This window comes from Sceloporus undulatus, chromosome 3, assembly GCF_019175285.1.
Source record: "Sceloporus undulatus isolate JIND9_A2432 ecotype Alabama chromosome 3, SceUnd_v1.1, whole genome shotgun sequence".
Lineage (NCBI taxonomy): Eukaryota > Metazoa > Chordata > Lepidosauria > Squamata > Phrynosomatidae > Sceloporus > Sceloporus undulatus.
In genome coordinates this window covers 241,501,679-241,513,362 of record NC_056524.1, presented here as the reverse complement: position 1 = coordinate 241,513,362, position 11,684 = coordinate 241,501,679, and the positions used below count along the sequence as shown (strand labels likewise).

At 41.9% G+C, this 11,684-nt stretch overlaps 2 protein-coding genes across 2 annotated transcripts in view; one reads left to right on the top strand and one right to left on the bottom strand.

Annotated features, from left to right (window-relative positions):
* The window catches only part of P2RY14 (purinergic receptor P2Y14), an 8,979-nt gene extending 3,969 nt beyond the window's left edge, over positions 1 to 5,010 (top strand). The window contains exon 3 of the mRNA XM_042460110.1: positions 2,504 to 5,010. Within this exon, the coding sequence (XP_042316044.1) occupies positions 2,524 to 3,522 (999 nt within the window). The 5' untranslated portion in view covers positions 2,504 to 2,523 and the 3' untranslated portion in view covers positions 3,523 to 5,010. The remainder of the gene's footprint in view (positions 1 to 2,503) is intronic.
* MED12L (mediator complex subunit 12L) overlaps positions 1 to 11,684 on the bottom strand; it is a 282,618-nt gene that overhangs the window by 170,610 nt on the left and 100,324 nt on the right. The gene's annotated exons all lie outside the window — the stretch shown is intronic.

Sequence of the window (11,684 nt, the reverse complement as noted above, 5' to 3'; positions counted from 1 at the left end):
TATATGTTATGTACTGTTTAGGTACAGAATTTTATTTATTTGATGGTGTAAATCATTTATGCATTTTATGTGTTTTATGTAATTTTGTAAACTGCTTTGATCTTTTTGGAAAGGTGGTATATAAATAAATTTATTATTATTAGCTTTTGTGGCCCCTCCAGACAGCAGACCTAACCTCATTCCAACAGCAGCTCATGTCATATCCATTTTATGCTCCCTCACCACTGTTCACCCAAGTGCCTGGAAAAATGCCATGGTGGATTTAGATTTATGGATTAACTTGGGTTATCTGTTCAAGCAACAACATTTATTACGGCACATAGCGAGCACAAAGCAATAAAAGGTATTTAGGAAAATCAAGGAAAATATGCTCATGTGTACACAACATAAGTAAAATGTGGTTACAACATTCGACCTTGGGACATGGGCTATATATATTTGCTGTAAGGAAAGCCACTAATATTCTAAAATATAAATTTAGCATGAACATTTAACTAGCCGCTATCGACACATCTATCTCTTGGGAGATCGTGTCAGAAACATGTAATTTTGATAACCCTTTATCTGTTAAAGCACAAGCCAGTGGCTTCTTAACTTTCCTGGCTGCTTCCAGAACAGATTTTCAACCTTGTTTACTGCTGTTATGCTACCCTGTCTGTTCTTTGTCCCTTTCTCTTTAGAGCACGGGTGACATATCTCTTTCTTCCTAAGAGTCAATTTCATTTTTAAAGTAGTTGTCATGGTCTACATTCCAATAATGGCTGGGACAAAAGGCAAAAGAATGGGAAATATCCACATATTTATAGTTCTTACTGCTGGTAATTAAGGGGCTGTACAGACCGCCCCTTTTAGAGTCAGATCGGAGCCACGGCCACTGCATGCCATACCCCAATCTTGCCATTTCATGGTGCAAAAAGGAGCTGCAAAAAGTGGCTCCTTTCTGCACCACAGAAAGGGCACCATAGCCACGGGGCTGCAGCTTTTCCGCAATCTTTTGGTGCTGCGTCATGTAGACACAGTGCCAGAGAAGCTTTCTGATGCCACGTGCCATGTGGTGTGGTGCACAACATCATGCCAGCCTGAGGGCAGAGTTGAGGTGTGTGTCATGTAGACACCACACCCCCACTCCGTCCCCAGGCCAGCCAAAGATGTCAGTTTGTACAGCCCCTGAGTTTTAAGAAATGCACTTCAACCTTTTTGGGGGGGAGGGAAGAGGAGAGAGGCTGCACAAAGACTGGGAAACCTCTGAGTCAGCATGAAGGGACATGGTCATTTTGGGAAAACCAAAGGTTCCTGTTCAAGGTCTACATTCCCCATTCTTGCTATGCAACAAGAGACCACAAATGGTTGATAGCAACCATTCCTAACAAGATGGTTTCATACTCCCCACCACTATCAAATGAAGGATGTTTGCACATATAAATGTTAACTACAACTGGTTATAATTTATATTCCATTTCGCTTCTTAAATGAAGATTCTTCCTCATGAGCACTCATTCAAGCTATCATACAGTTTTAGCTAGTCAGACCTCTGAATTTGTGGGGGATCCATTCTCTCCCCTCCCCCTGATTACGCAAATCTGTGCATCTCAAGTCCCATTAAAAAAAATGGTGGTGCCCCGCCCACACACCGACTAGCATGGTCACCTGCAAGTGCCGTCATTAACCAAAACGTGAGCTTCCCGTCCATGGATGGCTAAATCCATGGATGGAAAGTCTGCCAATGAAGAGTGTGGACTCTATTGTTTAATACATAATTTATCAACTTGCAAATCAAGCAAACTCCCTTTACTGTAAAAAATAAGTTTATTATGAAAAGGACTGATTTTTCGCTCCCATTGTTAACCTTACTCTAATATATGTGATTAAGGTAAGAAATCACAGAGTATCATGAAATTTTATTCTCAACTGAAATTCTCACACGAGGGGAAAAAAATTAATCAAAATCATATGTTATGGGTACACCACCTGCAGGTCTCACCTGCTCTTTATGAAGTTGCCCAAAGCTGGGTTCTTTAGATCTATAGAGAAAACTCTATAAATCACTATTTACCTGCTGCAGTAGCAATGAGTAAATGACAGTTTACCTGTTATTTATCTACTGCAACAGCAATGAATAAATGACAATCTCAATAAAAATTGCTTAGGGACAGGAGTGCACTGAAATATGGGCATGTGTGCATCCACATCCATCCATATATATGCAGTCTCATGCCCCCAATACCTTTCAAGATGAAAATAATATGCATTCATCTCAATCATTAAAATAAGCAAAGTGACACTTCACAGTTAATTAGAGATTCTTTAGCAGAGACCTTCCCACCCAGACTCATTTTAGATGTCTTGGAATACAGCTTGTAACAATGCTAGTGGTGATGGAAATGATGAACGTTTTAGTCCAACATGTAGCCTTTATGTATATGTTTTATCAAGATAACATAATATAGAAAACTACGAAGGGGCAGAATTTTCTTACAGGTGACTTTTTTCCCTCTGCTTCTAGGAACTGAAAGTGTACTAGAAATGATCAATTCTTCAGGAAACTACTGCATTTACAGCAAGGTATTAACAAAACAAGCTCTCCCGTTGGCATATGGTCTCATCTTTATAGGAGGAATCCTGTTAAATGGGGTAGCAGCCTGGGTTTTTCTACATATTCCAAGCAAGACCAGTTTTATAGTCTATCTGAAGAACATTGTTGTTGCTGATCTAATCATGAGCTTAACGTTCCCTTTCAAGATTTTTGCTGATTCAGAAATTGGACCATGGCAACTCAACACTGTTGTCTGTCGTTTCTCTGCTGTTATTTTTTATTTAAATATGTACATGAGTATAACATTGTTTGGACTCATAGGCTTTGACAGATGTTACAAAGTTGTGAAGCCACAGTTCCTCACCTCTGCTCACACAGTTCGTTGCAGCAGAATTGTCTGTGTTGCCATGTGGGCACTGCACATGCTTATATCACTTCCTAATAGTATTCTTACAAATAAAACTCCTACCAAAGACAATTCAAAGTGTGTGGACCTGAAAAGTACTCTTGGAGTCCAATGGCACCAGGCTTCAAATTACACATGCCTAGCAATTTTTTGGATTGTGTTCCTTCTTTTAATATTCTTCTACAGTTCTATAGCAAGAAAGATATATTTTTCCCACCGAAAGTTCAAGAAAAATTCCAAGTTGTCTAGGAAAAAAACCAATCGAAATATTTGCACCATCATGCTTGTATTTATCATTTGTTTTGTTCCCTATCACATTGGTAGAATCCCCTATACATTAAGCCAAGCTTCATCACAAAACAGGTGTGAAGAACAAAAAGTGCTGTTTTACATAAAAGAACTTACTCTCCTCCTATCAGCTGCAAATGTTTGCCTTGATCCTATTATTTATGTATTCCTCTGCCAACCTTTCAAGCAAAGACTGTACCAAAAGCTGCACCTCAAAATGAGGACATCTGAGGAATTAGAAAACTCTAGATCAAGAAAGTCAAATGCAATTTGTGAAACAGTTGTTATTTCATAAATTCTGAGATTCAGCTATTTATAACATGCTAAGACAAGCAAATGTTTAGATCTGGGAACAGTTTAATAGAGACCTGTTCAATAATGGCATATTGAAGCAAGTTTTTACGTTATTACTATAGGGCAAACATCTGAATCCACTGTACTACCTTGCTGCTCTGGTATGCATCCCAATGCCAGCTACCCAAAATTATCCTCTTCCTAGTGTCTATCCTCTACCCAGTGCCTATGCCTAAAATTTATATGAGGAAATTGAGACAGGCAAAAGCATCTTTTGCAGCCCAGTGCTATGTTTCCAATTTGATTGTGTATTTCTGCATGGCAGGGGGTTGGACTAGATGGCCCTTGCAGTCTCTTCCAACTCTATGAGTCTATGATTATGGTTGTTTTTATTTTGCCTTTTATTAGCCCCACTGCTGTTAATTTCAGTTCCATACTAAACATACCAATTACTAGTGGACACTGTGCTCTGAAAGCCTCTTCCTATTGGAAAGTTCACAGTAGAATCATGGACAGGTTTTTCAGATTTACTCTTCAAAATCATTTTACCTCTACCTGAGAATTCCCGCACCATTTCCATCCCCAACCTTCCTTTCAATCCTACAAGACATATCCATTGGTTAAAACCTATAAGCTTAAATCTTACTGAGAAAGAGTCATCTGTGAATTTTCATTTGCTCTTTTTTTTTACCTTCTCTCTCTCCCTTTCCAGAGCTATCATCTATCCTGATTCCTTCCACCAGTTTTCAAATAGCCCCACAGTATCTCTTTCCAGTATTGAAATGTGTACATTTGGCACCATCACTTTCATATCCTCATTTCGTGTTCCTTTCAGGTTCTCCATTTTTTTTTTTATCTTAAGCAATTCTCGTGTTGCTTTAAAGCATTGCAATCTTGTTCTTTAAAGCCCAATGATCATTCAAACTATTCAGCATGAATTCACCTGCAGAACATCCCTTCCTCCTTCCTTTTCCAACTTCATTTTCTACCATATTACTAACATACAACTAACCATTCTGTATTTGGCAAAGGTATCTTCACTCACTTGGCATCAATTTTTCTGGAAACAGCTTACACCATTTAAGCCAACTTTAAAATGTGTAATAAAAGAATGTCTGTGGTCCAAAACACACTGCAGAAATAATCCAGTTTGAGACTTTAAATGCCCTGGATCAATCCTAGAGAATTCTGGGAACTGTAGGCCTCATTCACACTATGATATATATCAGTCTGAAAACTGGTTTAAAGAGGGGTCGTTCACACTAGCACTGATTGTCTCTGATGCGATTTGCACAGCGGCTGGTGCAAAACCTATTTAAACTGGTGTTTTTGAATCCAAAGCATTCACTGCTTCTTTTCAAAAGCACTGTTTTTTTTACGGGAGCCACCAACGGGAACTCAATCCCATTCAGAGCATCCCGTTGTCTCTGCTCTTCCTTCTCTTCCTCCTCCTCCTCCTCTCCCCCCCCCCACTGCTGTTCTTTCTCTTCCTCCTACCTCCTCTTCCTCTTGCCCCCGCTCCTCCCATCTCCTCTTCCTCTCTTCCTACCCTTCCTCTCGCCCCGCTGCCATTTCCTCCTTCCTCCTCTTCCTACTTCCCCCTCTTCCTCTTGCTGTCACTGTTGATTCTCCCTCTCCCTCTCTTCCTCTTGCCCCACTGCCGAGTCTGCCCTCCTCTTCCTCGCTTTCTCTTGCCCCACTGCTGCATCTGCCTTCCTCCTCTTTCTCACTTCATCTTCTTCTTCTTGCTCCCACTGCCAAGTCTGCCTTCCTCCTCTTCCACTTCTTCCTCTACCTCCACCTTCCTCCTCCTCCTCCCCTGTCATCCCCCCCATTGCCAAGTGTGAACAGCAATGGGGCAAAAATGCCATGCAGCATAGTGGGAACTACAATTAAAATTGGCATTGCCAAGGAGACCCGGATCTCCTCGGTACAAAAGGCCATAGTTTTGTGAGATATTTAGCCTTCTTTGTCAGAAGAAGTTCCCAAGATTCCCTAGCACTGAGCCAGGGCAGTTAAAGTGGTCTCAAATTGGATTATTTCTGCAGTGTGTTTTGTACCTGTGTGTGTGTGTGTGCGCGCACCTGTTTGGTGAACATAGTCATAAAGGAGACTGTGATGTTCTTATTTGAGATGAGCATTCTAATACACAAGAAATGTATCAAGAAAGTGGGAGAAGTGTTTCTTTTTTTGTAAAATCCTACATCAGTGTAGACGTTTAATAACCTATGTTGGTTTTGATATACAGTAGTCCTTGGCAGTTACATTAACCAATTTATGGTATTCCATAGATTCATATTTAAGGTTGAAAACTCCCAGTATCCCCCAATAAGCATGACCAGTAGGAGTTGAAGTCCAGATGAGGGGTGTCCATAATGCAAAGAGTGAACTGACTGATTCTGGTATCAGGAAACAACAGACTCATTAAGTTCAGTAAGTTCACTCTTTGCATTATGCACATTTTCTACAGTGAGGTACCAATGATTTAAACAGATGTAGTACTTGAAATGAGTAGCTTATTTACTTATAGTTAGATGCAATGGGATCCAAAGAACTCCTTTTGGATAGTGAGCCCCAGAAATCATGCTCATCCAATGCTACTTTGCTTCATTCTTTAATAGTTGGCTGTATCTTCAACTACTTTTGAAACTATCCTCTGGGTAGTTTCAATTGGCTTGTTACATAGTAGGAGTGGAGGAGGAATGCTGTTCAAGAAGAATAAGTCCAAGCTCACTTGAATGTGTCAAACAAATTGCAGAGCTCTTTGTACAGTGTCAAACACTGTAATTATTTAGATAGTATCAAATGCTGTAAGCTGTGATCAATGAAAATCAGGATATCTGTAATCTTTACCTGTTTGTGTTACATCAAACTGTAAAAGCTGGTCTGCCCCACACATGCATGGTTATGGCCTTGTTTTTACTCTGCAACATATCTAAACCAACATGAACAGCCACAGCTTGCCTACAGTACATTTGTATTTTTAATGAAATGAATTGTTTGCTTGGATTCCTGGACTTTTTGAATATATTTGTATTCAAAATTCATATAAACATCAAGAATATATGCTTTGTTTTGAATAAAAATAAAATAAAACACATTTATTTTTCAGCAAGTCCTTTTTTAAAATGACAACCTGAAATATAACCTGAATTTCAGAACTATTACTGAAGATAATCGCTTATTTAAAACATTACAAACCGTTACTGTCACTCAGCAGAAAATCTTTCCACTCTGCTTCATCATCTCTTCTGGATACTAAAGAGTTTATCACTCGTGAGGGGTCCCGTCATGCTCCTGTCACTGAAACGTCACCAAACAGCAACGGGAGCATTATCATAATTGTTTTAAGATGGGGATTTTCTTAATAACAGATAAAATCGTTATTTAAAAAATCCCCCTTTTTAAAACAATTACGATAATGGTTCCATGATGAAAACGAAAGTGTTCCCCTTTAATAGTGCCAGGAGCGATCCTACCAGAGGCTCCCATCACAGATGGATACGCTGGGGCAATGGGAGCATGGCGGGACCTCTCAGGTATGATAAACTCCTAAGTGAAGCAAATGGCCAAGAAGGAGCAGCCAGAAGTTGATCCCAGCTTGATCAAACACCATGGCCCTGAGGGTGGCTCCTGACATGACCTCAAATAGAAGCAGAAAAAAACCACTCCTTTTGGGACTGAATTTGGGTCCCTTAGGCAGCCCCCGGGCAGCTTCTGGGCATGTGAAGGGATGTCATATTGAGGCAGAAGCAAGCTTGTTTTCTGCTGCTCCAGAGAACAGGACCTGGAACAATGGATGCAAGCTCCAGGAAAAGAGATTCCAGCTCAACATTAAGAGGAACGTCCTGACAGTAAGGGCTGTTCAACAATGGAACACACTCCCTCGGAGAATGGTGGAGTCTCTCTCCTTGGAGGTCTTTAAACAGAGACTAAATGGCCACCTGTCCGGGATGCTTTGAATGTGATTTCCTCCATGGCAGGGGGTTGGACTGGATTACTCTTGTGGTCTCTTCCAACTCTATGATTCTATTATTCTATGTGCATTGTGTAAATGTCACACCCCCTGAGCAGCCAGAAGCAAGCCCAGTCTGCCTATCTGTTTCAGGCCAAAGTATTTACAAGATAGCGCTCCCACAACTCAGAGCTCCTATCAGGCTCCTAGTGAAACTGAATGGAACAAATAATTTCAACAGTTCCAGGTGTAGTGTGTTGATACAGATCCAGAGATTTACTTTCTATCTGAAAGCAGGTATGACAGTGGAAATTTTGCTCCATTCTCAGTGGGAAAAGGGAGGGAATAGGAATAAGGCCAATTGGCATTGAAAAGGCATACTGTTGCTCTGGGACAACAAAATCATCTCAGATAAAAATCTGCAATAGCCTTTTCTGCCCACTGCATTTTCTACTAGACAAAAACTCTCATCAAGGGCAGGTGCAGCCCAGCACTTCTGGAGAGCATCTGACTAGAGATGGATGAACTACAGTATCACTTCATTCTGATTGAGCATAGCAAAGCATAGCATTGACTGTCTTGGCAGGATTTTTTTTAATATGCTGTACCACATGACTAGGGTTGCCATAACCCGGCTGCAACCGGGAATTTCTCGATTTTGGGGGGTGCCGCCAAAAACCGGGAACCCCCCCCCCCGGTTGCAGCCGGATTGCTGCAGCCTGCAGGGCCTCGCTGCCCTCCTCCCCGGGGAGGAGGGCAGCGAGGCCTGCCTGGGGCGGAGGAGGCGAAGCTGGAGGCAGCACCTCCCAGCGCGCCCGCACCACCCTCCTCCTCCGCCCCCTCGCCCCCAGGCCGCACGCCCGCGTGGAGGAGGCAAAGGCGGATGGAGCCAGCCCCTCCTAGTGCGGGCGCACGGGGAGGAGGAGGAGGAGAGGGTGCGGAGGAGCGGGGGGAGGTGGCACGGGCGCATGGGGAGGCGTGGAGTGTGGCGCGCCCAAGCGCAAGATGCGCTGCCCCTGTCCACCTTTGCCGCGCCGCACCACTCACCTCCTCCTCCTCCCCCTCCCCCTCCCCCTCCCCCTCTTCCCCAGGCCGCGCGCCACCCCCCTCGTCTTGCGTGCGACCGCACCACCCTCCTCCTCCGCCCCGTCCGCCCCAGCCCCCAGGCAAATGGAGGAGGGGGAGAAGGAGGAGGTGGAGGAGGGGGGGAGGAAAAGGAGGAGGGGAAGGAGGTGGTGAGTGAGTGGCCAGAGGCCTCAAGGTGGATTTTTTGAGGGGGTCCTTTTAATGCTAACAAGTCTCCCTTGTTTTGACAATGATAGTGCGATGATGATGATGATGATGATGAAGATATGAGTCAGCTTGAGAGGCATGCAAGCACTGTTTCTGAAGCCGAGAGAGTGTGACTTTCCAAAGTGCCTTTTCTGTGTGTTTTTGGTTCTGAGGCAAGGCCAATGTAAATTGCTGTGATTTTTACAAACTCATGCGCCGTGAAGAAAAACCAAAGTCCCTTGACACACACTTCTGAGAAGTACACTTGGTGCAAGAACGGTGAAACCACCTTGACATGTTCAATATGCATAGCCATGTTAAACCATGCTAAGTGTTAAACCCAAGGGGTTTGGTTATGGAATAAGCCTCTGATGTTAAGTAAAGCCATGTTCAATGCCCAAATGTGCTGTTGTGTGTGTTTTGGAATGGAGGTTGGGGATGTTTGGCCAGAAACGGAAGTACATTTCTGCCATCTGTCTAGAAATAATGCCCAAATGTCCTCCATTTTGATCATGCCCAAGAAACAGGCATTTATATTAATGTTTTTTTTTAAAAAAAAATCATCAATTTTTTCTCCATTTTTTAAAAATGTGTCCTACATTTGAAAAATTTGTCCTACATTTGTCCCGGTTTGGAAGTCCTGACTTATGGCAATCCTACACATGACTTGCAGGCCCATCACAAATGAGAGACTAGAGGACTCCACATTGAGCTAGACAAGCTATTTCTGAAGGCTGAGAAAAGTTCTTGCTTATAAAGTGTCATTTCTGGATACTTCTGAGCATTTTTATACATGCTCGTTTGATTTTTGAGTTAGCTTTGGACAGCAATAGCTAGATTTGATTAAGGTTACATAAGGAAGAAACCAGATGTTAAAAACATGTGTATTTTTCCATCTTCCTTCACATAATGGGATTTGCTTTGAGATGTACGCCTCTGGAATCAGATTTGCCAATTAAGCCTGTGTTTTCCTCCAAAGACCACTCAAAAAACAAAGCATGCTAAATAAACGTACATAGGTAATAAAAAGCATGTACTATGACACAAAGTTAGTTATCACTGTTCAGGGGATGCCTCTGCAAACAGAAGTGCTAAAATTATCTAGTTATCATATGGATTGGAGCCCACAACGTTTATGCTGAAATATACAGTCTGCCCTCCCCATATGCAGGGGACCCATTCTGGACCACCACCCTCTGCTTATGGGGGAAAGAGCATATGCTCATGCCTCATAGGAAATAATGGGGCGCGTGCTTGCGGCGGTGCATGGAGTGAGTGGCGCGAGTACATGCCTGGGCTTGCCTTCCACATGAGCTCAAAGCCATGGAAGGCAAGCCCGCCTATAAGGAGGGCCGACTGTATGTGATCTCAAAAGTGTTCCTGGATCCCTCCTTATCCCCCTCCCCCTTTTCCTTCTCATATTAACTAGTGTGATCCTAGATCAACATGGAGGCAAATCTTCCAAGATCTTATACACTGGTGATTAGCATTTCTGTAAACCATCTTTTTCCTTTTGTTTCTTTTCTCCCCCCCCCCCCCCCCCCTTTTTTTTTAAGGCTTCTAATTATCCAATGCATTGCTTCGCCACTGTTCATGGGAGTTCTTTCTATTAACCATGATACATAAAATGAACCTCTACATCCAGAATAAATACACCTCTGAATATCAGATGTTAGCAATAAATAGGGGGGGGGGTCTGATACTGTACACTTCATGCCCTGTCTGTAAGCTTTGAAGAAGAATTTCAAGACCACCTGTTGGAAACAAGTCTGGACTAGATGATTATGAACCGCTTACCCAAGGCTGCAAAATGAGTGCAAGACATTGGTAAGGTTAAAGACCTGAACATCAAACCCAGTTACTACTTGTGCTTTGTTTAAACATTCATCCATGCATTGCATTTATATTCTGTCTTTCCTCCAGTGAAATCAAGCTGGCTTACACAGCTCCCCTATTCTCTGTATTTTTTCCTCACACTAAAAAACCAAGCTGAAAGAGTGTAATGGACCGACATTAAACAGTGAGTTTCAAGGCTCATTGAGCACTTGAATCTGGATTTCCCAAGTCTGGCACTTTAACCATTTCAATGTACTACAGCAATTCTCAAATTTGTCAGAGTGCCATGGGATACCAGACTCAAAAGAGTTCCTTTTCTTTCCTTCTTCCATTTTGACAGAAACAGCACTACCAAAGCAAAGCATTTATTCTTCATGTAATCCATAACTCTTATGGAATTTACCACTAGGCATGATGGCTTCTAGTACAGAAACATTAAGAAGAATTAACAGGATGGATCTTAACTCCAGGTACATAGTACAGCAGATAAATTAAACTTCTTGTTGCAAGATAGATTACTGAACATCACCTACTGACAAAAACATTGCCTCTGTCACTTCTGGCTCTTAACCTTCCAAAGGCATCTGGCTTGCCATTGATGAAAATAAAAATATTGGATTTCTGATCTCAGCCACCAGGTATCTTCTTGTATTCTAAGTAATCAGAAACCTGATCACATGAGTTCTGTCCTGGGCCCATCACTCTTTGACATTTTTATCAATGACTTGGATGATGGGATGGAAAGAATCCTTATAAAGTTTGCAGATGATACAAAACTGGGAAAGTTTGCAAACACACTGGAAGATAAGAACAGAATTCAGAAAGATCTTAATAAGCTAGAAAATTGGGCTGAAACGAACATAATGGAATTCAAGAAAGAGAAATGCAAATTTCTACATTTAGGCCACAAAAAATAAATGCACAGATATAGGATATGTACCTACAAATACTGCCTGTAAAAGGAACCTTGATATTATTACTACTCATAAATTAAGTCTATTGCTGCAATATTTTAGCCTGCATTAACAGAATTATATTTTCCAAGTCAAGGGAAATAATAGTCTCATAATGATCCTTTGGAAAGGCAGTATATAAACAAA